Source organism: Leucoraja erinacea, chromosome 1 (genome assembly GCF_028641065.1).
Source record: "Leucoraja erinacea ecotype New England chromosome 1, Leri_hhj_1, whole genome shotgun sequence".
Taxonomy (NCBI): Eukaryota; Metazoa; Chordata; class Chondrichthyes; order Rajiformes; family Rajidae; genus Leucoraja; species Leucoraja erinaceus.
In genome coordinates, this window is record NC_073377.1 from 83,733,957 (window position 1) to 83,759,329 (window position 25,373).

A 25,373-nucleotide genomic window follows, 5' to 3' on the forward strand; every position below is an offset into this window, starting at 1 on the left:
GGGCAAGATCATCTCTGACCTCCCACCCTCTCACCCTGGCCACAAACTCTTTAAATCACTTCCCTCTGGAAAGCGACTCCGGATTGTCAAAGCTGCCACAGCCAGACATGAAAACAGTTTTTATCCACGAGTAGTTGCTCTACTCAACAGCCACAAATCTGTAGCCTCCCTTTGATCTGGTATTTTGTTGGTTCACATGCTTGATCAATGGTGTTTTATCATTAATGTTTTATTATTATTAATGTTTAGTGTTTTCTGAGTCATTCGTAACTGTCACTGTATGTCATGTTGTTACTTGTGGGTGGAGCACCAAGGCAAATTTCTTGTACATGAATACTTGGCCAATAAAGTTACTTACTTGCTTACTCACCTGGGTGCAATGAAGTTCTTTGTTCCAATGAAGGTCACAAAGTGAACAGTATACACACAATAATAATAAATACAACAATAAGTACAACGATGAGTGTAAAACAGCAGAATGCTGTAAAGATGTGCAAAACCTGAGATGTGAAATAGAATATTGAAGTACTATAACAGAAACACGGTAGAATCAAATGATATAGTATGAAGTGGCTCTTCTGGAAGCGGGGCTGAAAGAGGTGATTGGCTCAGGATTCAGTGGCCTTGGTGGGAAAGAAGCTGTTCTTGAGTCTGGATGTCCAAGCTTTCAATCTCCTGTCTCTTCTCCCAGAGGGTGGAAGAGAGAAAAGGGAAAGGCTAGGGTGACAGGCATCCTTGACGATACTGCCACCATTCCTGAGATAACGCACTGTAAGATGGACTGGCTGGGAGGAAGTGACAATCCAGTGATGGACTGGGCAGTGTTCTCCACTCTCTGCAGGTTCAGGTGGTCAATAGCAGAGCAGTCGCCAAGCCAAGCTGAAGTGTACCCCGCCAGAATACTTTCTATTATGCATTTATAGAAGTTCAAGAAGATGTCAGTGTCTATGAAAATAAATACTCTGATGTGCTTTGTTGATCGTCGTGTAATGGGGCCAGGTTAGGCTGCTGGTGATATGGATGCCGAGGAACTTGAAGTTGTCGACCATCTCTGTAGCAGCCCTGTTGTTTAGGACAAGGTTGTGTTCATCCTTCTCGCTTTCTAAGGTCTTTCATCGTGCTGATGTTACGGTCTAGGTTGTTGGCCTGACACCATGACACAAGGTTTTTGATCCTTTTTAACAAAGCACAAAATGCTGGAATAATTCAATGGGTCAGGCTGCATCTGTGGAGGGAATGGATAGGCAATGTTTCGTATCAGTTCCCTTCTTCAGAACTTGTGATCTCTCAATCTTTTTCAGTCTGAAGAAGGACCCCAACCGGAAACGTCACCCGTCCATTCCCCACACAGATACTGTCTATTCTGCTGAGCTCATCCAGTATTTTGTGTATGGTTCTTGATTTATTTTCCTGCACTTTGTCTCATTGTTGTTGTAGATCTGGCCAACAATGGTGGTATCATCGGTGAACTTAAAGATAATTGGGCATTGTTCTTGACCACACATTCATGTATGTACTGGGAATCAAGCAAGGGACTGAGCACATAACCCTAAGGAGCATTCGAGTTGAGGGTCAGGGTGGCCCTTAACTCCAAGAAGACCAAGGAGCTCATTGTAGACTTCAGGAAGTCCAGAGGCGGCACGCACACCCCCATCCACATTAACGGGACGGAGGTGGAACGTGTTTCTAGCTTCAGGTTCCTGGGAGTCAACATCTCCGATGACCTCTCTTGGACCCACAATACCTCTACTCTGATCAAGAAGGCTCATCAGCGTCTCTTCTTCCTGAGGAGACTGAAGAAGGTCCATCTGTCTCCTCAGATCCTGGTGAACTTCTACCGCTGCACCATCGAGAGCATCCTTACCAACTGCATCACAGTATGGTATGGCAACTGCTCTGTCTCCGACCGGAAGGCACTGCAGAGGGTGGTGAAAATTGCCCAACGCATCACCGGTTCCACGCTCCCCTCCATTGAGTCTGTCCAAAGCACGCGCGCTGTCTGCGGAGGGCGCTCAGCATCGCCAAGGACTGCTCTCACCCCAACCATGGACTGTTTACCCTCCTACCATCCGGGAGGCGCTACAGGTCTCTCCGTTGCCGAACCAGCAGGTCGAGGAACAGCTTCTTTCCGGCGGCTGTCACTCTACTAAACAACGTACCTCGGTGACTGCCAATCACCACCCCCCCCCCCCCCCGGACACTTATTATTTTTTTTTAAATTCAAATCGTTTGCTATGTCGCTCTTCAAGGGAGATGCTAAATGCATTTCGTTGTCTCTGTACTGTACACTGACAATGACAATTAAAATTGAATCTGAATCTGAATCTGAATCTGAGGGTGGAGGAAGTTTTATGACCAATTCTAATAAGGTCCAGATGCCAGTTGCAAATGGAAGGGCCAAGGGCTAGGTCCAGAAGTTCAGGGACAAGCTAATGGTATTGAAGGCTGTGATGTAGTAATGCATAGCTTCTTGACATAGGTGTTCTTATTGTCAAGCAGATTCAGAGCTGAATGTAGTGCAACAGATCTTGTATCCTCCAAAAATCTATATTTTCCTGAACACTAGCCCATCCAGACTGGTGAAAATGAGGGTCTTTGCCAGTCTTTCAAAGCACTTCATTATGGTCAATGTTGGACTTACCGGGCAGTAGTCATTGAGATAGGTCACTCATTTTCTTGGGGATTGAAATTGTGGAAGTTTGCATATTGGGACAGTAAACTGATGAAGTGAGGCCAGTTGATTTGTGCACAATTTCAGAACCCAATTTCAGAAGTTATGTGTAGGAATGAACGGCAGGTGCTGGTTTATACCGAAGATAGACACAAAGTACTGGAGTAACTCAGTGGGTCAAGCAGAATCTCTGGAGAAAAAGAATGGGTGATGTTTCGGATCGGATCTGATCATCCATCCTTTAACTTCAACAGTTATGTTGTTGTCTGAATGACGAAAAACTTTTAAATAATTTCAACGAAGGGATAAGTAAGCTGGATTTTGATTGTGCAGGGTCAGAAAGTTTGAGTTTATACAGAGATTTTCTTTTTGGTAACCTGGCTCAAAAACCGAAATGCTAAAAGAGCTCAGCCAGTCAAGCACCATCTGTGGAAGAGGATAAATACACAATTTTTTAGGTCAAAGACCCTTCATCAGAACTGAGAAAGATGGAAAGCAACAGGATATATATCCTCACAAATCCTGTTGTTAAGGTCAGATAGTTAATTAGTTTAAACCATGTCTCGATGCTCGTAGGAAAGGGAAGCACTTGCACCTGAATAGTTCCTGACATATATGCTTTATATGTTTTATATGCTTTATATGTTTTTAATTTGTATTAAATTATATTGTATTGAATAATATGCTTTTAATCAGCATTCTTTAAGATAACTACTTCCAAGTACTTTTATTATTTTAGTTCTCTGAATTCAATTGTACACTAAATGAAACTATAAAATACTGCTTCTGCAACTGCTACTGAAGGTAAGTGCGATATAACCACTTGTGCTAACTGACTTCCAACCAAGCAGTATTTTGTATTTTGGTTTAGATTTACAACTCAAGGCTTCAGGAAGCGAAACCAATTAAAAAATATATATAGAACATGGATGTAATTATCTTTGCAAAGCAGCTGTTCAGGTTAGAAGTGCAGATAGTTTAAAAAAATATCAGCTGATTTAAAAACTATCCTGGGTTAAGTATACTTGTTATTAGTTTAGTTTGATTTTGTATTATGATTATCACTAACACATTTTAGATAAAAAGTAATCATCTATCCTAAATGGCAGTGAGAGTTAGGATGCTGATTTATGACAGTTGAATATTTGCAATCCAAGTAATCTTTTCAATTGTCTTTCTGTTGCCAAGCACGCCAAACATCATTAGATGAGCTCATACATCTTATCGCCATTAAATTAATAAATTATGAAAATCGTGTTCAAGATCCTTCTTTTTAATCTGATTGGGAACTGGGCAACAAGACGGGCAGATTAATGGGGTGTTGGACAATAAGAGGGTGTGATACATCTGATAATCCTTTGATAATTCTAAAAATTGATGGCTGGAACTAGTTTCTTAATCCCCTGTCCTACATATGTGTCCTTGGCATGCTAATTACACGACCTCGTGGTTGCGTTGAGGCGACGGTCCCGCGAAGGTTGCGCACAGCTTCATGCGTCCGCACGGCCGTCTGGAGCGAGTAACGTCATTTGAAAATGGACACAAAATGCAGGAGTAACTCAACGGGACCGGCAGCATCTCTGGAGAGAAGCAATGGGTGATGTTTCGGGTCGAGACCCTTCTTCAGTCTGAAAGAAGGGTCTTGACCCGAAACATCATCCATCCCATTTCTCCAGAGATGCTGCCGGTCCCGCTGAGTTACTCCAGCATTTTGTGTCCATCTTCAATTTTCTTGGCCCCGTTCTGGGAGTAGAAGTGGGGGCGGATTCGGATCCGCAACGGCCGTGAGCCCCAGGCCGAACTCTGCGATCGTTTGCCTGCTTCTGCTGCTGTTGGAGGTGAGACGTTGTGTCGCACCAGGGTCTTGGGCCTGTCCCACTTTGGCCGTCAGTTACGCGACAGGCCGGTGGCACGCGAAGATTTTGTTCGCTACAAATTTCTGAGCGCCGCGCGATACCGCGCACAACTCCATACCCCCTCCACGCTTCTCAGTGGGACCGGCCCCGCGCAAACTGGGATATTTAAAGACTAAAATAATTGAGAGATTTGCAGAGAAGGGTCATGTAACATTCTCGATATCAGCAGTCTGAGACTTGTAGCTAAGCAGAAAATATATTATCTATTCATGCGATCTCCATGTTAAGGCAGTTCAGGTAATGGAAATTTGGCCTTACACAAATCCACAAATCACTGCCCAAACATTTGAGATTCTCAATCTCATCACTTTCCCTGATGCCCGCTTCCTTAAACCCTTTCTGAATCCATGAGCTTTGTCCATCCCCCACATCGAATGTTGGCCTCGACTGTTAATTAACGAAAATGGGTTGGTTACTTTGCCATATTAATACAAAGGCTTTGCCATATGAATACAAAGGCTTTGCCATATGAATACAAATACGAATACCACTTTCACACAGAGAGTGGTGAATCTCTGGAACTCTCTGCCACAGAGGGTAGTTGAGGCCAGTTCATTGGCTATATTTAAGAGGGAGTTAGATGTGGCCCTTGTGGCTAAGGGGATCAGGGGGTATGGAGAGAAGGCAGGTACGGGATACTGAGTTGGATGATCAGCCATGATCATATTGAATGGCGGTGCAGGCTCGAAGGGCCGAATGGCCTACTCCTGCACCTAATTTCTATGTTTCTATGTTTCTAATATGAAAGAAAAATATATCATGGGGTTGGATCTCCATTTGTAACATGGGATTCAATGGAAAAAGCAAGATCACATTGTGGAAAATCACAAAACAGATGTTCTAGGAACGAAACCGCTCTGTAACACGGAGGTTGTATATTAAAGATTCTGATCCTGTACTCGATCCACTGGTTGTGATTTGCTGCAGAAAGACATTCTCGAGCAACCTAGCTCTTGAAACATCTGGCTCTTAAACCTGTCAAGGACTTTGAGCTCTTCTAAAATCCTTGATATTAAGAAACATTCAAAAGCCCTTAAAATGAATCAAACAATTGAATCTAAAATGAATCAAACAAATGAATCTAACCCAACAAGGGTTCAAAAGCAAATCCTCAGGTGTTTATGCTGGGATGTTGCTGTAAATCCCTATTCTAGTTCAAGCACAGTCTACGGGATCCCAGTGTTGTCTGCAAATTCATTCAGAAGTTCTAAATACTGAAACCTGTGTGAGAAATGCTGGAAGTTTGGCATGGAATTGATAGCATTTCCCAGAATGTTCTGCTAAGCTGAGTTCCAACAGCATGGTCCAAAAAATCCAATCATCAACTCCGTGGGTGTAGTGGAGGTGTTGTTGTCAAATTGAAAATTGATTTAACCTGGTGCAGGGTCCTTTTCCACATGTTTCTGGGCATCATAGCAACAGCTGGCATTTTGTTTTGGTATGGTTTGGGCTTTCTCTTTCTCTTGCATTCTTCTTTTCTAACTCATTCAAGTGACACGACAATCGTGCAAGACATTGTTTTACCTAAGTGGTCAAATGACAAATAAATTGTATCTTGTATCTTGTATCTTGGTCATAATGGTTGGAGAGGTGGATTGTTTGCTGTAAATTGCTCCTGGTGTGTAGGTTATAGAATCTGGAAATTGAGAATGTTCCAGTAGTGTAATTGGGTGATTCGTGATCTGTGTGGACTCATCTTGGCCAAAGGGCCTGTTTCTGTGCTGTCTCTTTTCAACTCGGATAATTTAAAAAAAAATTATACATTGAGCAACCGGGCTTTATTAACCCTATCTCCTGGTATTCGTGCCACTTACAGAGTCAACATTTCAACTGTGATCTTTTTGAGACCTGTGACCTCAAATGTGAAACTCTGTATCTTGACTGCTTTACCCATTCAAGTCATGGTCAGGATCACTCATGTTTTCTGAGGTATACGCTTCAAGGACACTAACGGATACCGAACAGCTCTATGCACAGATAGAGAAAGAACTGAAGGTCTGAAGAAGGGTTTCGGCCCGAAACATTCCCTATTTCCTTCGTTCCATAGATGCTGCTGCACCCGCTGAGTTTCTCCAGCTTTTTTGCGTACCTTAGAGAAAGAACTGCTTGCCGTAGTTTTTTCCTGCTCCAAATTCAAATACTTTATTTTCGGCAAAACTTTTACAGTAGAAACTGATCACCAACCGTTGGTTACCATCCTGAGCAAGCCTATCCATGCAGCCCCAGCAAAGCTTCAACGCATGATGATGCAGCTAAAACGGTTCGACTTTTGCATCGTCTACAAAAAAGGTAAAGACATGCACATCACAGACACTCTATCTCGAGCACCATGCTCTACCAGCGAACAATATCCATTCGAACAAGAAGAATTCTCCGTTCTGAAAGTTTCTCAGAAATAGTCATCCAGAAATTCCGACAGCACTTCTCCGTACATGGCATTCCAGCCCGCCTTCAGACTGACAACGGGGCACAATTCACCAGCCAAAAGTTCAAAGACTTTGCCAAGCGCTGGAACTTTAAACATGTCACCAGCAGCCCAGAATACCCACAGTCCAATGGACTTGCCGAACGTGCTGTTCGCAGCGCTAAACAACTTATGGAACGCTCCTACCTGGCAAAATCTGACGTCTACCTAGACCTGTTGAACTTGAGGAATATTGCCAGAGACAATGCTTTAGGCTCTCCAGCCCAGCACCTGATGTCCCGCTGAAGAAGACCTCCACTGCCAGTGACACAGGATCACTTAAAACCTAAAGTTTTCTGCCCTGTTGTGGTTCAATAGCGTGTGCAATACAATCGAGACGCGCAGAAACGTGCCTACGACAAAACCAGCAAATCATTTCAGCCACTAATCCAAGGCCAAGTGGTTCGCTAGGAGACAGACAAAGGACACACCAAACTGGGGTTCATCCATGGCCCCACAAAGGAACCACATTCCTACCTTATTGATGTCGGCGGCACCATCTACAGACGCAACCATCAACACCTCCTTCCAGTGAAGGAACGACATCCGGCGCTCCAGCGTCCTGATGTGCCTCCACTGAATTTTAAAGTGATCGCTGTTCCTGCCGTTCCAGTACCTGCTGCTGCTGTTCCCCATCACTCCCCACGTCGGTCTGCTCCCCCTTCCCCTTTTGTAACCAGTTCACCGGTACCCCCGCGATGGTCTTCCCCTACGGTCTCACCCCAGAGCCCCTCGGGCTCACCCAAACGTGCCCTCAACTTTTCGGAAGAAAAGATTGAAGAGGCAGCTCCTTACCGTACGAGGACCGGGCGGGTTAGCAAGCCACCTGTTAGATATGGCGACTATGTTTAATCAAAGTTTAACCGATTATGTTTAGCCGATATTATTAGATATGATATTTTGCATTTAACAATTTATGTACTCATTGTAGTGATAATGCTCCATCTACTTTTCATTTATCGTAGAAGAGATGTAGCATTGGCTATAGCATGTTAGCCAATCAGAATGCTTAGTAGTTATAACTATTAGCCTAATTATAACATTTATAGTGTAAGATCCTGCCCACTGTCTAACAGTCAGAGTAACAGTGTGAGCGTGTGATAACCTGCTTTGTAGTTAATTACCTGAACAATAAAGATGCTTGTGTTTCAACCTGTGTGAGTTTGGACTCTTTACACTTGTTATTGGAATTATTTAAAAAATATAGATCCGATATTCCACTGGAGATAATAAAATGTTAATATTTGTCGAGGGGCCGAGTTCAAACCTAGCTCTGGCTATTGGAATGTGAAGCTCCCCTTTGCGCTGGCCAGATATGAAATGAAATGAATCTGGGAATTCTAGGTCCATTACCTAATGTATATAGAAGAGCACTACAACACTCAAACTGACCCAGAGCGTGTGGCAAATGAAAAATAGCTGCATCTGAAGGAGATACTGCAGTATAAGTGGAACAGCACTGGGGAATGTACATTAATCTTTGCCAAGACCATACCTAGGAGCTTTTAATTTTGGCACTGGCTTCCTGAAATTGAAAGTGTTTCATTGTCTGTCCTCCTATCGTTCATCTTGATGAAATCTGCATTGCACCAATTCTACATTTTATAAAATTCATATTTAAAATAATTAATTATTTGATTATATCCCCTTTTATTTCCAATCTCATCACGTGATATTAATTATTTTAATTGATTCTCCCCCACAACTATCCCTTCTCACCTTTTTCATTGATTAAACCGTGTGATAAAGGTTACTGAACACTATTTGTAGGAACTAAATTGTCAAGTGTTTTATTGTCATATGTCCCAGGTAGAACAATGAAATTCTTACTTGCTGCAGCACAACGGAATATGTAAACATAGTACACTGAACAATATGATAAACGTGTAGCTGTACCAATTGCTTTATACAGACATTACATGGTTGGTGTACATGCGAGTCTGGTCATCTAACATATTGTCATTGCTGCTGCTGCTGAGCGAGGGGTGGGGGGGTGGGGGGGGGGGGGGGGGGCAGAGAGGGGAGGGGGCAGAGAGAGGGGAGGGGGGAGAGCCCGGAGATGAAAAATCGGGGCCTTAACTGGAGTGGCCGTACTCGCGGTCCTCGGCTCGATGCCCGCCTGCCACCTCGCTCAGGGTCCTCGGGGGTCGACGCTCTCCCGTGGCCTCCCTCGAGTCCACGTCCGCCGCAGCCTCCCAAGCCCTGGTGCTGCTCTATGGCCTGGGTAGGTGCTGCCTATACCTTCTCCCCCTCCCCTCCCCCTACCCCATCCCCCTCCCTACCCCCTCCCCCTCCCCTCCCCCCTTCCTCTCTGCCCCCCTTCCTCTCTGCCCCCCTCCCTCTCTAGGGAGTGGTGGAGTATTGCGACCAATGGGTGAGTGTGGTAATTGCGTTCGGGAACCAGCCCTCCCCTGTCATCATGCGCCCCCCACACCCCTCAAACTCTACCCCCCCTCCCCCTCCCTCTCAACCCCCCTCCCTCTCCCTCTCAATCCCCCTCCCCCTCCCTCTCCCTCTCAATCCTCCTCCCCCTCACCTCTCCCTCACCTCTCCCTCTCTACTACCCTCCATCTCTCTACCCCCTCCCTCCCTCTCTAGCCGCGCCTGCGAATGAATAATATTAAGGGGGGAGAGGTTAGTGTGTGTGTGCGGGGGTGGTTAGTGTGTGTGATGCCGCAGGCTGCCCTCCCGCAACCATGTGTTGAGGGGATGGGACCCAACGGGTCCCCCTTGGTCTAGTATTCTATAAAAATAAAAATGCTTTGAAATACCAAAGAGTTATTTAAATTAATATACGATATAACAGGAGGGACCCATAAGTTGGAGTAACTCAGCGGGACAGACTGTATCTCTGGAGAGAAGGAATGGGTGACCTAAAACGTCACCCATTCTTTCTCTCCAGAGATGCTGCCTGTCCCGTTGAGTTACTCCAGCTTTTTATGTCTATCTTCGGTTAAAACCAGCATCTGCAGTTCCTTCCTACATATAACAGAAGGGTTCAGATTCCAATCGGATACATTTAAATGTTACTTTGGAATTTTGTTTTCTTTCAGCCTTAACTTTGGTTTCTTCTTTAATTAGGCAGCCCGCGTTGGCCGAATAGATGCCTTTGTGCAAAGCTTGGACAAGAACTTCATGGTTCCTGTGGGTGGCGCTATAGTTGCTGGTTTTGATGATATCTTCATACAAGAAATCAGCAAAATGTACCCAGGTAATTCATTATACACAAGTTAGATAAGTATATTACAGTTATAATAATGAGAATTACTGCAAGGCCAGCTTTTATTTATTTCCAGATTGGTTGAGGAAATCCACTTTTGTAAATTCTCGTTAAGGCTCCTTGATCTCAATTTGATTTAGGGCTCTGAACATGGATTAAGTATATAATATATATTCAGAACTCATAAGATTGAGTTCAGAGTTCCTTGAGGAAATACATGTTTTACTGTTGTCTATTCTGATGAAATGAGCAACAACAAGAATACTTAAGTACTTTTAAAAATTAATAATAATCATCGTAAATGGAAATGAAAAGGGTTTACGTTATTTTCATGTTGCCATTTAAAATAAAACTTTTAGCTCAGAATAAGTTTACCTTCTTTCCTGTTCCAAAGAACCCTTTGGAAGGCATGTTGGAAATTGTATGATGGAATGGCATTTAAAAAAAAAAAATTCATAGACATCTTATCAAATGCCCGTTCTGTTCTCCTGCTTTTTTTCTGTAACATCAGTGAGTAGTCCAAAGCAAATGAACAGTTCATTCTATTTTGTTTCTGTGTAGTCTCCACAATAATTATGGAGAGTGATTGGTAGAGCCCCACCCTGCTCTAAATTGTATTCTTATGTTTTAAGTTATGCCTTGAATATTGTACAATGGGCCCAATTATTCTCAAGTTATCCTACTGGTATTGATCCTACAACCATGCCTTTTACAAAAATGCCAGTCCTGATCTCTTAGTGATGTTGCTGCCATGGCTAGATGTGACCGTTTTATACATTTCATATGATTATTTTTTAAAACGTCTTTGAAATCGATCTAATTTATGTAATTCATTTTAAATATTAATATTAATGGTTAAAAACCCACGCCTCCACCTAGAACACAAAGTGCTGCAGTAACTTTGTAGGTTTGATATCTGTTGACAGCTTGGATGGGCAACGTTTTGGGTTGGGGACCTTCTTGAGCCTGATCAAGGGTCCTGACCCAAAATGTCACCTATCTATGTTGTACAGAGATGCTGTTTGGCCCACGGTGTTACTCCAGCACTGTGTGTTTTACGCAAGGTTCCAGCATCTGCAGTTCCTTGTGTCTGCTCACCTCCACCTACCTTTGCCATCCGCCTTGCTGACCCATTCAAAGAAATGGTATAAAGCTGAGGGGCCAGATGTGAAGTATATTCCTCAGTTCAAGGTGATGAGGAACAGCTTCCAGATATGGTGCGTAGATCAGATACACCTACATCCAACACCCATGCATTCAATACTTCCACACTGCAGAATAAAGATGAGCAGTCTGGATGAAGATAACATCTGGGCCTCTTGCCATCCAGATCAGCTTTAGATCAGCTGACTCTTACTAGAAGATGAATTTTGATTTTTATTGGTCTGGTCTGTGAAGCTTGTTGCCTCTACTGAAGTTCTGGTGATGAATACTTTCTGCCGTGTGCGGACAGGACGCCGAAGCCAAGACACCAAACGTACATGACGTCGAAAAGCCAATATGCCGAACGGACATGACGCCAAACGGACATGACGTCGAAAAGCTGCTTAACGGACATGATGTCGAAAAGCCATGACGCTGAACGGACATGACGCTGAACGGACATGACGCCGAACAGATATGATCTCTATGGGAACGGGATTGGCCCGACACCTTGTCAGTCATCCACAAAGGTCAGCAATTGGTCCAGACCCCCGCGTCCATCACATCACTGGCAGGGGGAGACGGGATGGTGGGGGGGGGGGGAGCTTGAGCTTGCGTTTATAAAATGGTGGCAGTGACTCCAAGCTACTGCGATTGCCACAGAGGCAGTGATGTGATAGACACGGGGGTCTGGACCAATCGCTGACCCTTGTTGATGACTGATAAGGTGTTGGACCAATCCCGTCCCCGGAGACGTACAAGGTACAACAATTTTACTATTTTAAAATGTAACAAGGCACAATTCTTGCAGCAAATATAGATTTTTAAAATTGTTTCATACCTATTTATCATTTCGGCTTCATGTCTGTTCAGCATCATAAATTTTCAACTTCATGCCCGTTCAACGTCATTTCTTTTCGGCGTCATGTCCGTTCGGCGTCATGGCCTTTCGATGCGATGTCCGTTCCTGCATCTTGGCTTCAGCTTCTCATCCTTCGGCATCCCGCCCGGGTACCATTTTCTGCATGTTGTTTAGAAGCGGTTAAATTAAGCACAAAAATTATTTCCAATTTATATTCCTAGGCCGAGCTTCAGCTTCACCCTCAGTGGATACTCTCATAACCTTGCTGTCACTTGGTGTGAATGGATACAAGCGCCTCTTGAAAGAGAGAAAGGTGAGTTTATGGTGTCCCAGGACAGATGCCTATGTTGACATTCCACTCCCTTTAATAACCAATTTGTTATTTCAGTGCCGTATATGGATGATCAACCTGTTATAAATTATTGCTTTTATTTTATTTTTGTCTCTGTTAAGGCATGGTTTCTACATTTGTGCAAATTAGCCAGAAAAAGCAGCCTACCAGAGGACTGGAAGAAATTCAGTCCAGCAGAGGAGGACAAAGGGCTTAATTAGGAAAGGGAAAATAGATTATGAAAGAAGATGGCAGGGAACATAAAAACTGACTGCAAAAGTTTTTATAGATATGTGAAGTGAAAAAAGATTAGTTAAAACAAATATAGGTCCCTTGCAGTCAGAAACAGGTGAATTGATCATGGGGAACAAGGACATGGCAGACCAATTGAATAATTACTTTGGTTCTGTCTTCACAAAGGAAGACTTAAATAATCTGCCGGAAATAGCAGGGGACCTGGGGTCAAATGAGAAGTAGGAAATGAGTGAAATCCAGGTAAGCCGGGAAGTGGTGTTAGGTAAATTGAATGGATTAAAGGCCGATAAATCCCCAGGGCCGGATAGGCTGCATCCCAGAGTACGTAAGGCAGTAGCCCCAGAAATAGTGGATGCATTAGTGATAATTTTTCAAACCTCTTTAGATTCTGGAGTAGTTCCTGAGGATTGGAGGGTAGCTAATGTAACCCCACTTTTTAAAAAGGGAGGGAGAGAGTAAACGGGGAATTACAGGCCAGTTAGTCTAACATTGGTAATGGGGAAACTGCTAGAATCAGTTATTAAAGATGGGATAGCAGCACATTTGGAAAGTGGTGAAATCATTGGACAAAGTCAGCATGGATTTATGAAAGGTAAATCAGGTCTGACGAATCTTATAGAATTTTTCTCGCTAGAATTTAGAAGATTGAGGGGGATCTTATAGAAAATTACAAAATTCTTAAGGGGTTGGACAGGCTAGATGCAGGAAGATTGTGCCCGATGTTGGGGAAGTCCAGAACAGGGGGTCACAGTTTAAGGATAAGGGGGAAATCTTTTAGGACCGAGATGAGGCAAACATTTTTCACACAGAGAGTGGTGAATCTCTGGAATTCTCTGCCACAGAACGTAGTTGAGGCCAGTTCATTGGCTATATTTAAGAGGGAGGTAGATGTGGCCCTTGTGGCTAAGGGGATCAGGGGGTATGGAGAGAAGGCAGGTACGGGATACTGAGTTGGATGATCAGCCCTGATCATATTGAATGGCGGTGCAGGCTCGAAGTGCCGAATGGCCTACTCCTGCACCTATTTTCTATGTTTCTATGTCTGTTTTGGGTGATACATTTTGCAACGATCGACAAGTTATTATTTCATTTTGAGGTTAGTGGTGTACAATATCTGAGGTTCGATCTTTTCCAATGTTGCCCATTAACTGGTTTGTTCAACATCCCTGAGGTGCACTCTGCCTGTCAAAGGAGGCTCCTGAATCCTATTGGGTGGTATTGTGAACCAAGGAGAGCAAGGTGCAGTGAGGCTTCATCTTCCCGAGGATTCCAAGGCGGCACCTCTCCATTGTTTTTTTTATCTTTACTGAATGAATTTAAAGTTGAGGGGATCAAATACTACATTTCTGAGTTTGCTGGTGACATAACGTGGCCGTCCGAAGGGGGGGTGCGATGGGTGTGGTCGCACCCCCTTTTTTTGCACAGAGTTTAAAAAATCCAGAGATAAAAAAATTAAATTGGAGTGCAATCAGTGTTTCCACTTTGAAGAAATTTACACTAAATTCGGGAAATTCTGGTTCCGGCCCGCGGGATGAGTTGGGAAAAGAATATTTGCAACCATCCACGCCTGTGCAGTTGGGGGGAAGCTGATGACGTAGTAGCGACGCAAAATGACGCCTTCTCTCCACGCCAGCGCAGTGGGCGGGATCAGATCGCCACCATTTTCACTGCATCGCCTCGACGCCCCGGGCTTAGTTTGGGTGAGTGGAGCTGTGGAATATTGCGTTGCGGGGAGGGGGAATCTGTTTGTTTTATATTGGGGGTGTTAAACTACCTGCGAAGGGTCCAATCCGACCCGCGGGATGATTTGGGAAAAGAACGGGTTGAAGGGGAGAAGAAGGGATTGGGGCGGGAGGAGGGAAGAGGGGGGTGGAGGCGAGAGGGGAGTTCAGTCTACATTCACTGCATCCCTGTGAAAAGTTAGAGATGGTGATTGGATCTGGAAGGGGACCAATACATCTGTAAATAACACTGGACAGACATCTTTCCATTTGCACAATTGATTTTATTGTATTAATTTTAATGTATTAATTTTAATATATTAACTAGACTAAGTGGGACCCGTTAGGTCCCATGTTGACATGGGAGTGCTGGTCCCCCAACGCAATATTCCACCTCTCCACCAATTCCAATATTGGTGGCCTGTGGGGGAGGGGCTTTCTGGAGCGCTGGTATGGATGTTGTGGGCTGAAGGGACTGCTCTCCAGAGGGCTAGTATGGACATTGTGGGCCAAATGGATTCTTGGGGTGGCAGCTCAGTCCCTCAAGCCTGATGTGCTGGCAGCTCATTCACGGGCTGGTGGGCTGGCAGTTGACTCACAGCTATTCCTTGAAATTCCATCTCAAGCGCGGTGCAAGGCAACCAAATTCAAATCCATTTTCCTATCATTTCAAGCAGGGTGCAAGGCCACCAAATTCAGGTGCAGTTTCCGACCACTTCAAGCAGGGTGCAAGGCCACCGATTTCAAGTGCAGTTTCCGACCACTTCAAGCAGGGTGCAAGGCCACCAAATTCAAGTGCAGTTTCATACCACTTCAAGCAGGGTGAAACCACCATAAAACCACTCAAAATACCACACTCACAATTCAGTAGACATTCAGTGTGTTCAGTTGATTCACAGCTCAGACGGAGTCGTGACCTCTCCCTCCCCCATCATGCAGAGACTGAGCCACACCCACACTTCCGGGTTTTATAATCCCTCCCGCCTCTCACCGGAAATGGTGTGGCCTTCATGGCGTGATTGACAAGAGAGAGATTCTCAACATTTTTTAAACACTAATAAAACTTTTATTTTTCATTGATGGGAAGAACCCTCTGCACGTGATGAGCAAAGGGGGAATGAGCAAGATGGGCAAAAATCACAGCCATAAGTGGTAGCGTTTTATTTTAAAATCAATATACAGTGCAAACAGGAAATTGTCAAGTTTAGACCACCAACCATTTGCAGCGCTTTCTACTTCAATCCAAACCCCCACCAACCATTTGCAGTGCTTTTTACTTCAACCCAATCCCCCACCAACCATTTGCAGTTCTTTTTACTTCAACCCAAAATGCCACCAACCATTTGCAGTCTTTTTACTTCAACCCAAGCCCCAACAACCATTTGCAATGCTTTTACTTCAACTCAAGCCCCACCAACCATTTGCAGTGCTTTTACTTCAACCCAACCACATTTTCATTTTCAAACCACTTTAAGGGCACTCAAGGTCAGTAAAACCACACTCACAGTGTAGTAGATATGAGTTCAGTGTTATTCACAGCTCAGACTGAGAGACGTGACCCTCTCATTCCCCCATCTTGCAAAGACTGACTGAGGCACAACATTTCCGGGTTGTATAGTCCCTCCCCCTCCCACCAGCAGGGGCGGCAGAGAGAATGTCAACATTTTAAAAACATTAATAACTCTTTTATGTCTCATCGATGGGAAAAATCCTCTTGTCCTGCGCAGCGGAGGGGGACTGAGTAAGCTGGTCAAAAATCACAGCCGTTTTTTCTAAAATCATGAAACAGAAAAACAGGAAGTGGTCAAGATCTTACTTTTAGTAATATAGATGTTTAAAATCCATGCATTGAAGGAAGAATATTTTACAGCCCATCTGTGGTCCCTACCCCAACCGGTCTTCACCCGCAGGACAGCATACGTTAGTGTGTTACAGGGCGCACAACATGATGAGGCACCCAGATGTCGCCCCTGGATTTTGAAATTCCAAAATCCAGGGGGGGACAGGGAGTCACCGTGCACCAATACATGCCAAGCATCACGCTGCGTCATGCACCCGACCACGACGTGACAACCACTTTTCAGGCTGTCGCCGAAAATGTCGCCCATGTGGGACAGTCCTTTCATGCTGCGAAACTTGAGGACAATGTTTTCGAAGTCGGCGTCAGCGGCAAACTTAATCCTGGCCAGGTTCTCGATCACCTCGTCCTCGGGTCCGCAGTGCTCGAAGAAACTGTCCAAGCCCGAGCAGGCTCGGGGGAAGCGGCAGCTGAGGTCGGAATGCGTGGGCCGTAATCCGCTTTCACCAACCCTCCGCTTGAGCGGCTCCTTGGGGCGACCGGCTGCTGCTTCTCGTGGCGCAGCTGGCGTGGTCACTTGTGCACCCTGGGATGCTGCTGGTGTAGCGACTGGTGTGATTGGGCATGGCGACTGGTGCTTCATGGGATGCTACTGGAGTGGTTACTTGTGCACCCTTGGGTGCTGCTGGTGTAGTTACTTGTTCACCATGGGGTGTTGCTGGCGAGGGTGCTGTTTCTCCCTGGAGTGCTGCTGGTGTGGTTACTTGTGCACCCTGGGGTTCTGCAACCTCTGTACCCGCTGCTAATTCTCCCCCTTCCAACATTGCTGCTCCCGTTGCCGGCCCCTGCTGCTTGTCGCCCCGGCCGTTAGAGCTGGGCAGCAGCCGCCGTTCCCCGCACAAACTCGCACTTCTGCCGGTACATGACCAGCGAGTCGGGCTTGAGCTGCCTCTTGGAGCTGGAGCGATGCACAATGTCAGGCGGAAGCCCCAGCTGCCCGCTGTGCTGGGGGCTGCCGGAGGCCATGTAAGTCTTCGTGTTGCTGCTGGCCTCGCTGCCGCCGCTGCTGCCTTCCTCAGAGGCAGAGCTGTCCAAACCATTGGGCTCCATTTTGCACCCCCTCGCCGTCTGGCTCTTCAAATACTTGGCCTTGTCGACAGCCAGTCTATCCACGGCACTCTGCCTGTCCCTCTCCATTTGACTGTGGAGGTAGCCCGGACCTTTGGTCAGGAGCCTGAGCAGCAGAGAGACGCTCACCTCGGGCAGCATGCTTACAGTGGGCGCGATCTCGCTCGGCATGTTGTTGGCTGGATCAAAATCCAGCCAATGAGGACAAACATGTTTTCACATCAGTGAAGAAGCAAAGACCAGGACTTCCATGAGCAATGACAAGCTGTCTCAAATCGCATTAATCCACATTCACTTTGACTTTGCCCATTGCTAGGTCAAAGTGGTGACTAGGTTTGTGCAGTTACATTTTGGAAAATGGAACTGGAAAACATGATTCATGGCTAAATGGCAATACATGGCGGCCTGCCACGAGTGTCCGTCACCTGCATCACTACACCAGGACTTCCATGAGCAATGACAGGCTGTCTGCACTCGCCTTAATGTACATTCACCATGACTTTGCCCATGACTTGGACAAAGTGATGACTAGGTTTGCACAATTACATTCTCGGAAAATTGAACTGGAAAATGTGATTTATGTCTGCCAAGAGTATTGCCAAAGTCTGTGAGAGGAACTCTGAACTGTCTGCTAATCCCCTCACACTTTGGGAGCCCAAACAGGGCACTGCAAGAGAGGTAAAGGTTGGGCCACCTACATCAGTGTACTAGCTGCGGAATCTCACAGACCTTGGACAGTGTAAACAAACTGAGGACTGCCATTAAAGATAAAGTCACACTTTGGGAGACCAAACAGGGCACTGCAAGAAGAGGTAGAAGTAGGGCCACCTACATCAGTGTACTGCGGAACGACACATGCTTTGACAAACTGAGGACTGCCATGCGAGATAAACTGGTCTGAGGTGCTATATTCGAGGAACCAGGGATGGCAAATAGGCTAAGGCCAACAAATCCCCTTGCATTAGTAGAAGTAGTGGTAAATGGCAATATACATTCAGGAGCACCTGAATGATATTGCAGCATCATGCCTACGTGCTGAGTGACAGTGAACTAAGAACTCATTGCAGGCATGCTAGTCAGCATGGCTCAACAATAATAACACTGGGTGATTTTTAAAAATCATACATACCATGCTACTCACCTTTATGTGACATTTACCAGGAGCACCTGAATGATTATGCAGCATCATGCCAGCATGTTTGATTGTTTGGTAAACTATATGATGAATTGTGAAATTTATGTTAACTTATATATTTTTATATGTTATGGAATCAAAATCAAGAATTATAAATTCACTTTTCAAAATTGGTTTCACAATTCAGTAGTACTGATTTTCATTATTCCATACTGATATTTGAGAATACACGAGGTTGCAACAAAATACTGATTTTCAAAAATTCAGTTTCTGTGTAGTATGTTCTATTGCATTTATGTGAGAAATACCGATTTCCCCAACAAAATGCAGATTTTCAGCCATCAAAATATGAAACTTGGCAGTTCTGCAATTATTCACAATCACATTATGTTTGAGAATTCAAAATGTGATTTGTGATCTTGTTTATGAGTCGTCATGGAACTAGAATTTGTTATAATAGTATGACAGTAAAATAGGAGTTTGAAAGTGGGCAAAATAATGTAAATGCACCATTTAGTTTGCCTTCAATTTTCATGATGCAAATTGTATTCACATCATTATTCCATGTTGAAATTGATGTGATGTGTTGTTAGGTCAGGAGGACCATTAAAGGTGCACTACACACACTAACACAGTCTAACAGTAACAGGCAATCAAATCAACAGACAAAACATTTGCTAAAAAAAGTTTTCTTTACTGCAAAAACGTACAGTATTTTATTTGCCGATTTGCATGCTCCTTTATAACATTTTACATAACATTTTACAACAGTACAACTTGATTATTAAAACAAGGACAACAATTCTTGATTTAAAATAATGTATACAACAATGATCCCAATCATCCCATTCCACCCACTCATTACTCTTGACTCAACCAAAATTATTCCTGAAATATTGGTCATAAATTTGGTACAAAATGCTCCAAAATAAGGCTCAGAATGCACCAGAGAGCATCTAAAACCCCAGAGCTTCCAGGGCCCTTAAGTGGGCACTGGACCCCAGCTGCTTTACACATAGTTGCCTCATTTCAGGGCACCATAATGTTTGGGACACAGTAATGTCATGTAAATGAAAGTAGTCATGTTTAATATTTTGTTGCATATTCTTTGCATGCAATGACTACTTGAAGTCTGCGATTCATGGACATCACCAGTTGCTCTGTGTCTTCTGTGGTGATGCTCTGCCAGGCCTGTATTACAGGCATCTTTAGCTTATGCTTGTTTTGGGGGCTCGCCCCCTTCAGTTTTCTCTTCAGCATATAAAAGACATGCTCAATTGGGTTCAGATCAAGTGATTGACTTGGCCACTCAAGAATTTATCATTTTTAGCTTTGTAAAACTCATTTGTAGCTTTAGTAATATGTTTGGGATCATTGTCTTGCTGCAGAATGTACTGCCGGCCAATGTGTTTTGAGGCATTTGTTTAAACTTGAGCAGATAGGATGTGTCAAAGCACTTCAGAATTAATTATGCTACTACCATCAGCAGTTGTGCCATTAATGAAGATAAGTGAGCCAGTACCTTCAACAGCCATACATGCCCAGGCCATACCACCCCCCCCCCATACCACCCCCACCACCGTGTTTCACAGATGAGATGGTATGCTTTGGATCTTGGACAGTTCCTTCTCTCCTCCATACTTTGCTCTTGCCATCACTCTGATGCAAGTTAATTTTAATTCCATTTGTCCACAAGTCCTTTCTGCAGAACTGCAGTTGCTCTGCTGAGGGTATAGCGTGGAGCATACCTCAAGGATTGAAGGGCACATGTCAGAGGTACGATTCTGGCAGCAAGGTTGCCATTACAACAATGCAGTGAACACCGCTATCAGGGGACGTTAGAGCCACCCGCCGAATATTCTATTCAGATGAAACATATTCCACAGGCAAAACCTGAAGGGCGAAGCACATAGTTTATGGGGAAAACGCACCCCACGGCTTCATCGGCAGGAAGCGGTTCACTGAAGCTGGTAGCAGCATTAAGCTGACCAGAGTTACTCTAGAACTACGTGACCACGAACAAGTTGGTAAGATTTACAATTGGTTGGGCAACACACAAATAACTGAGACATTGTCATCTACTCAGAGGCATTTTAACCAGGTAACTGGACAAGACTAGTATTCCAAGAAGGTTGGAATTTGTCCAGAAGAGTGTTGAGCCAGGTCCAGTATTTTTAGCCAGGTTGCCTTTGAGACATGGAGATATGGGGAATTGTCTTTCAAGGCAAGGTCAGAATTATGGCAAGAGTTGTCTTGGGACATGTGAGAATTATCAGAACCGGGCCAGAGTTCTTGTCAGGGCAGACTCGAAATGATGGCAGGTGTGGCCTGTTCATTAAGAAAGAAGGGTGATCAAACTGATTTCCTAGGGGGTTTTTCCATGTACAATGATCATCAGAGATGTTTGAAGGCATTGTTATGATGAGGCAAGTTAAACAGTATGATAACAATAAATCATTCAAAGGACTTCACAGAGTTCAAAAACAATTGTGATGTATTGTCTGGATTATATTTTGATGCTCTATTTGACTAAAATCCACTCCGTTTCAAGCTAATTGAGGAATTGGTTTCTCCTATCCAGTACATTAGGTCGTTATCAAATGGATAGTTGTCATTCGACTCCGCCCTGGGCAATAGATTGCAATCAATAGAAACATGGAACAGCCTTGTGGTTATAAAGGAGTTCCTATTCATTAGACTAACTGACAATGTAATAGTTGTGATGCAGCTGTGCATTTGAGAGAACTGACAGCATGCTTAATGACAAACAATAAGGGTCATGAAGATCATTGATAATACAAATTGTTATTGCCAGCTGAAGCTAAGAAAGCCACTATGATGGACAAACAGTATTCAGTATTGCTCCAGTAGTTGATCAATAAATATGTCATTATATTGCAAAAGAGATGCTATGGCTTAAGATGGGAACATGCGAATGTCATCTCTAGTTGAGGTGCAGGAGATTTGCAATGAGTTATTAACTCTTCAGTATTGGTATCAACTATATATAGACCCTGTGCATTATGGGTTAAAGAGTGATTAAGTGAATATGCATAAGGGCATGCTCAACTTCATGTTGATACACTAAGATGTGGCATATGATAAGCACGAGGTTGCAATCAGGAAAAAGATCCTGTAGCGGTGTGGAATGAGCTTCCAGTGGAAGTGGTGTCGGCAGGTTCATTGGTATCATTTAAAAATAAATTGGATAGGCATATGGATGAGAAGGGAATGGAGGGTTATGGTATGAGTGCAGGCAGGTGGGACTAAGGGAAAAAAAATTGTTCGGCACGGACTTGTAGGGCCGAGATGGCCTGTTTCCGTGCTGTAATTGTTATATGGTTAAAAGGTACATAATCTCATTTGCCACTGAAGTATCATTAAGTACAGATCAATGACAACACAGAATGGGTATTGGACCACACCGAATATAGATATATTGTTTTCATGCTAATTAAAGGTTGCAAAATGTGTGGCATAACAGTGGCGAAAGATACATTCTCGCTACAAGCATGAGGAATGGTCTTTTATGTCTTCCTCCAAATTTGCTTTATGAGTCGGGTCTTGGAATAGAGTCATCAAGAGTCACTTTAGGTTCCAGCTGTGGAATTGGCCTATGCAGTTTGATTCCCGATTTGACAGGAATAATAATAATGCAACATTATATGGTTATTTAAACGTAATTTGCTGGTCCAGCCTGCTTGAAATATCAGCCGTTGCATGATAAAATCAATATATGTTCTACAGATTCTCAATAGACTGCTTACGGCTTGGGTTTGTCATGCCTATTTTTGTATGTATTCACAGTGCTGGAATGGTACCAAAAAAGCAGTATTTTGCTGCTTCAGGAGATGGGAAGCGTTTGTTTAATGCTCATGTTAGATTTTAAAAATGGTACAGATTTTGAGTTATTGCAGTTCATTTAAATGGTCTTTAACAATATTGAATTATAGGTTCATTAACTGTGCCAAGGGGCTTGCCATCAGACTAACTGCAGCTAACGAGGTCTAAGTTGTTGGGTTCACCTCGGATATCGAGTTAGTAAAGGATATCTGTTACACAGGATTCCCAGGACAAGTACAATGCAGTATCGGAGATTGACATTGTGTAACACTATTTGAACCAGGGGGTTCCAGCTACATTCTTAGCTTTGATCGGACCTCATTAGGTAGTTATCCTCCTGGCGCTGGTTAGCACAACAGGTCACTCGCTACATTATTGTGACAGGAGAGGATGATTACATCTGCAAATATATGCATAGTAGTTTATGCTATAATTAATATAAGCAGAGCAGTAGGGGTGTCAGGTCTTAAAATAACTCAAGACATACCCTGGGATTTCTTGTTATGTAGGGACACACATATACAACAATACGTCAAGGTCAGCAAGAGCCTTTGAGAGTCTGAGCTAACTATGATCGTTAGTTACAAAAGACGTTATAAGAACCTATCTGCTCAGATCTTGTCAGGTGTTAAAACGGAGTTGAGGTGTGCAGGATTAGATACTGATCTGGATCTCGCTCCATCAGGGCTGCTATAACAGCAGCAGCAAGGGTTAATTACGTTCCGCTGGACCACATCATAACGGCTGTAGTGTGGTCAAACAAACAATATTTCAAACATGTTATAATAACCCGTTGCCAGACCAGAGGTATTCTCAATTTATTTTATGTTATGTTATAGGTTCCATCTGGATGAGAGATGTGATTATTGTTATTGGTTATTTAACAGCATCAGCATGTTTAAATCTATGTCATGACTGTATGCATTATGAATAATTTCCCTCTTGTCAATGAGGCAGTTGTGGTTGTGTAGACTTGTTTTCTCACAGCATGAAATCACAGAGCTTTGAAATCTTCACATAGTCACTCACGTGACTCCGAAGTAAAATAGTAAGATTAAACAAGAACTTACCAGTTTGAAGTTTGATCTTTATTTTATGAGGAGTTACGATGAGGGAATACGTGCCCTCCGCTCCCAGCCCTCGTTAAGGTCATCTGGTAGTTCTAGTCTTCTTTCATCTTACTATCATACTTCAGTCACTGTTATTATTATCTGTGATTTCACACCGCTGCTTTGAAGATTGATGCACGTGCGGCTGAACGGGCCTTCTTCACGTATTCCCTCATCGTATCTCATCATAAAATAAAGATCAAACTTCAAACTGGTAAGTTCTCGTTTAATCTTACTATTATTCTTCATCAGAAGAGAAAAGTATCCCACACCAAGCTCTTAACATTAATGGATGAAGTGTTCAATTGTGTCTCTTCCGTTGGAAAGCAGATAGTAGCTTCCTATGAATGCGTAGATGATCTAAGTTAAGTACTCCATTCCTTCCTAATGTATGGGAATGTGCTTGTTGAGAAAAACCACAGCATGATCTTGGCTTTCTCACTATTAGCTGTCAAACCTTCTTGCTCTTCAATAACTATTGCTGGTATTTATGGGGCTGGTGTGACTGCCACATTTGTCATGCTGTGGATTATCTTGCTAACAACCCCTGTATTATAACTACTTGGATGCATTCAGTTTTGGTTAGTTAAGCTTAGAAATCCAGCGTGGAAATGATACGACACAATATAACTTTATTTATCCCAGGGGGGAGATTGGTCTGCCAACAGTCATAAAAACATAAAATACATGAAACATGAAATTAAAGTGACGAGTGGAAAGGATTGGGGATGTGCAGGGGGAGGGGGGGGGGGGGGGGGGGGGGGGGTGGAGAGAAGGGTCAGTCTCAGTCTACACCATGGCAGAAGGGGAAGAGTTGTACAGTTTGATAGCTACAGGGAAGAAGGATCTCCTGTGGTGTTCTGTCCTACATCTTGATGGAACCAGTATGTTGCTGAAGGTACTTCTCATGTTGACCAGTGTGTCATGGAGTGGGTGAGCTGTATTGTTCAGGATGTTCTGCAGTTTGAGGAGCATCCTCACCTCCAAGACCACCTCCGATTAATCCAACTCCGTCCCCAGGATGGAGCCAGCCTTCCTGATGAGTTTGTTGATCCTATTGACGTCCACAGCCATTTGCCCTGCTGCCCCAGCACACGACAGCGTAGATGACACTGGCTACCCCCAGTTGGTAGAACATCTGCAGCATCTTACTGCAGGCATTGAAGGACAGTATAGTCTCAAAATGTACAGCCGGCTCTGTCCCTTCTTGTACGGAGCCTCAGTGTTCCTGGACCAGTCCAGTTTACTGTCCACTTACCCTCCAAGGTATTTGTACTCCCTGGCAAACTGCACATCCACACCATTGATGTAGACAGGGGACAAGGGTGTTCCTCTCCTCCTAAACTCCACCACTAACTCCGTAGTTTTGTCGGTGTTGAGCTGCAAGTGTTTCAGCCCACACCACTCAACAAAGTCGTTGACTACACCTCTGTATTCAGCTTCCCTTCCCTCACTGATGCAGCCCACAATTGCAGAAACAGGGCGTACCAACCAGCGATCCTCACACATTAACACTACGGACAATTTTTTTAAAACATTTTACATTGATACCATGCCAATTAACCTCCAAACCTTGATGTCTTTGGAGTGTGGGAGGAAACCGAAGTTCTCAGAGAAGACCCACGGACGTCTTGGGGAGAACATACAAACTCTGTACAGTCAGCACCCCTAGCCAGGATCAAACCCAGGCCTCTGGCGCTGTAAGGCAGCAACTAAACCACTGCGCCACCGTGCCACCCTCAGAGCTGCATTACTGAGACTTGCTGAACCAAGATAG

At 44.1% G+C, this 25,373-nt stretch overlaps 1 protein-coding gene across 2 annotated transcripts in view; it reads left to right on the plus strand.

Moving 5' to 3' along the window:
• sepsecs (Sep (O-phosphoserine) tRNA:Sec (selenocysteine) tRNA synthase) overlaps positions 1-25,373 on the plus strand; it is a 110,174-nt gene that overhangs the window by 55,546 nt on the left and 29,255 nt on the right. For both annotated transcript variants that reach the window (XM_055638113.1, XM_055638121.1), the window contains exons 8-9: positions 10,133-10,262; positions 12,498-12,589. In XM_055638113.1, coding sequence (XP_055494088.1) covers positions 10,133-10,262; positions 12,498-12,589 — 222 coding nt within the window. The remainder of the gene's footprint in view (positions 1-10,132; positions 10,263-12,497; positions 12,590-25,373) is intronic.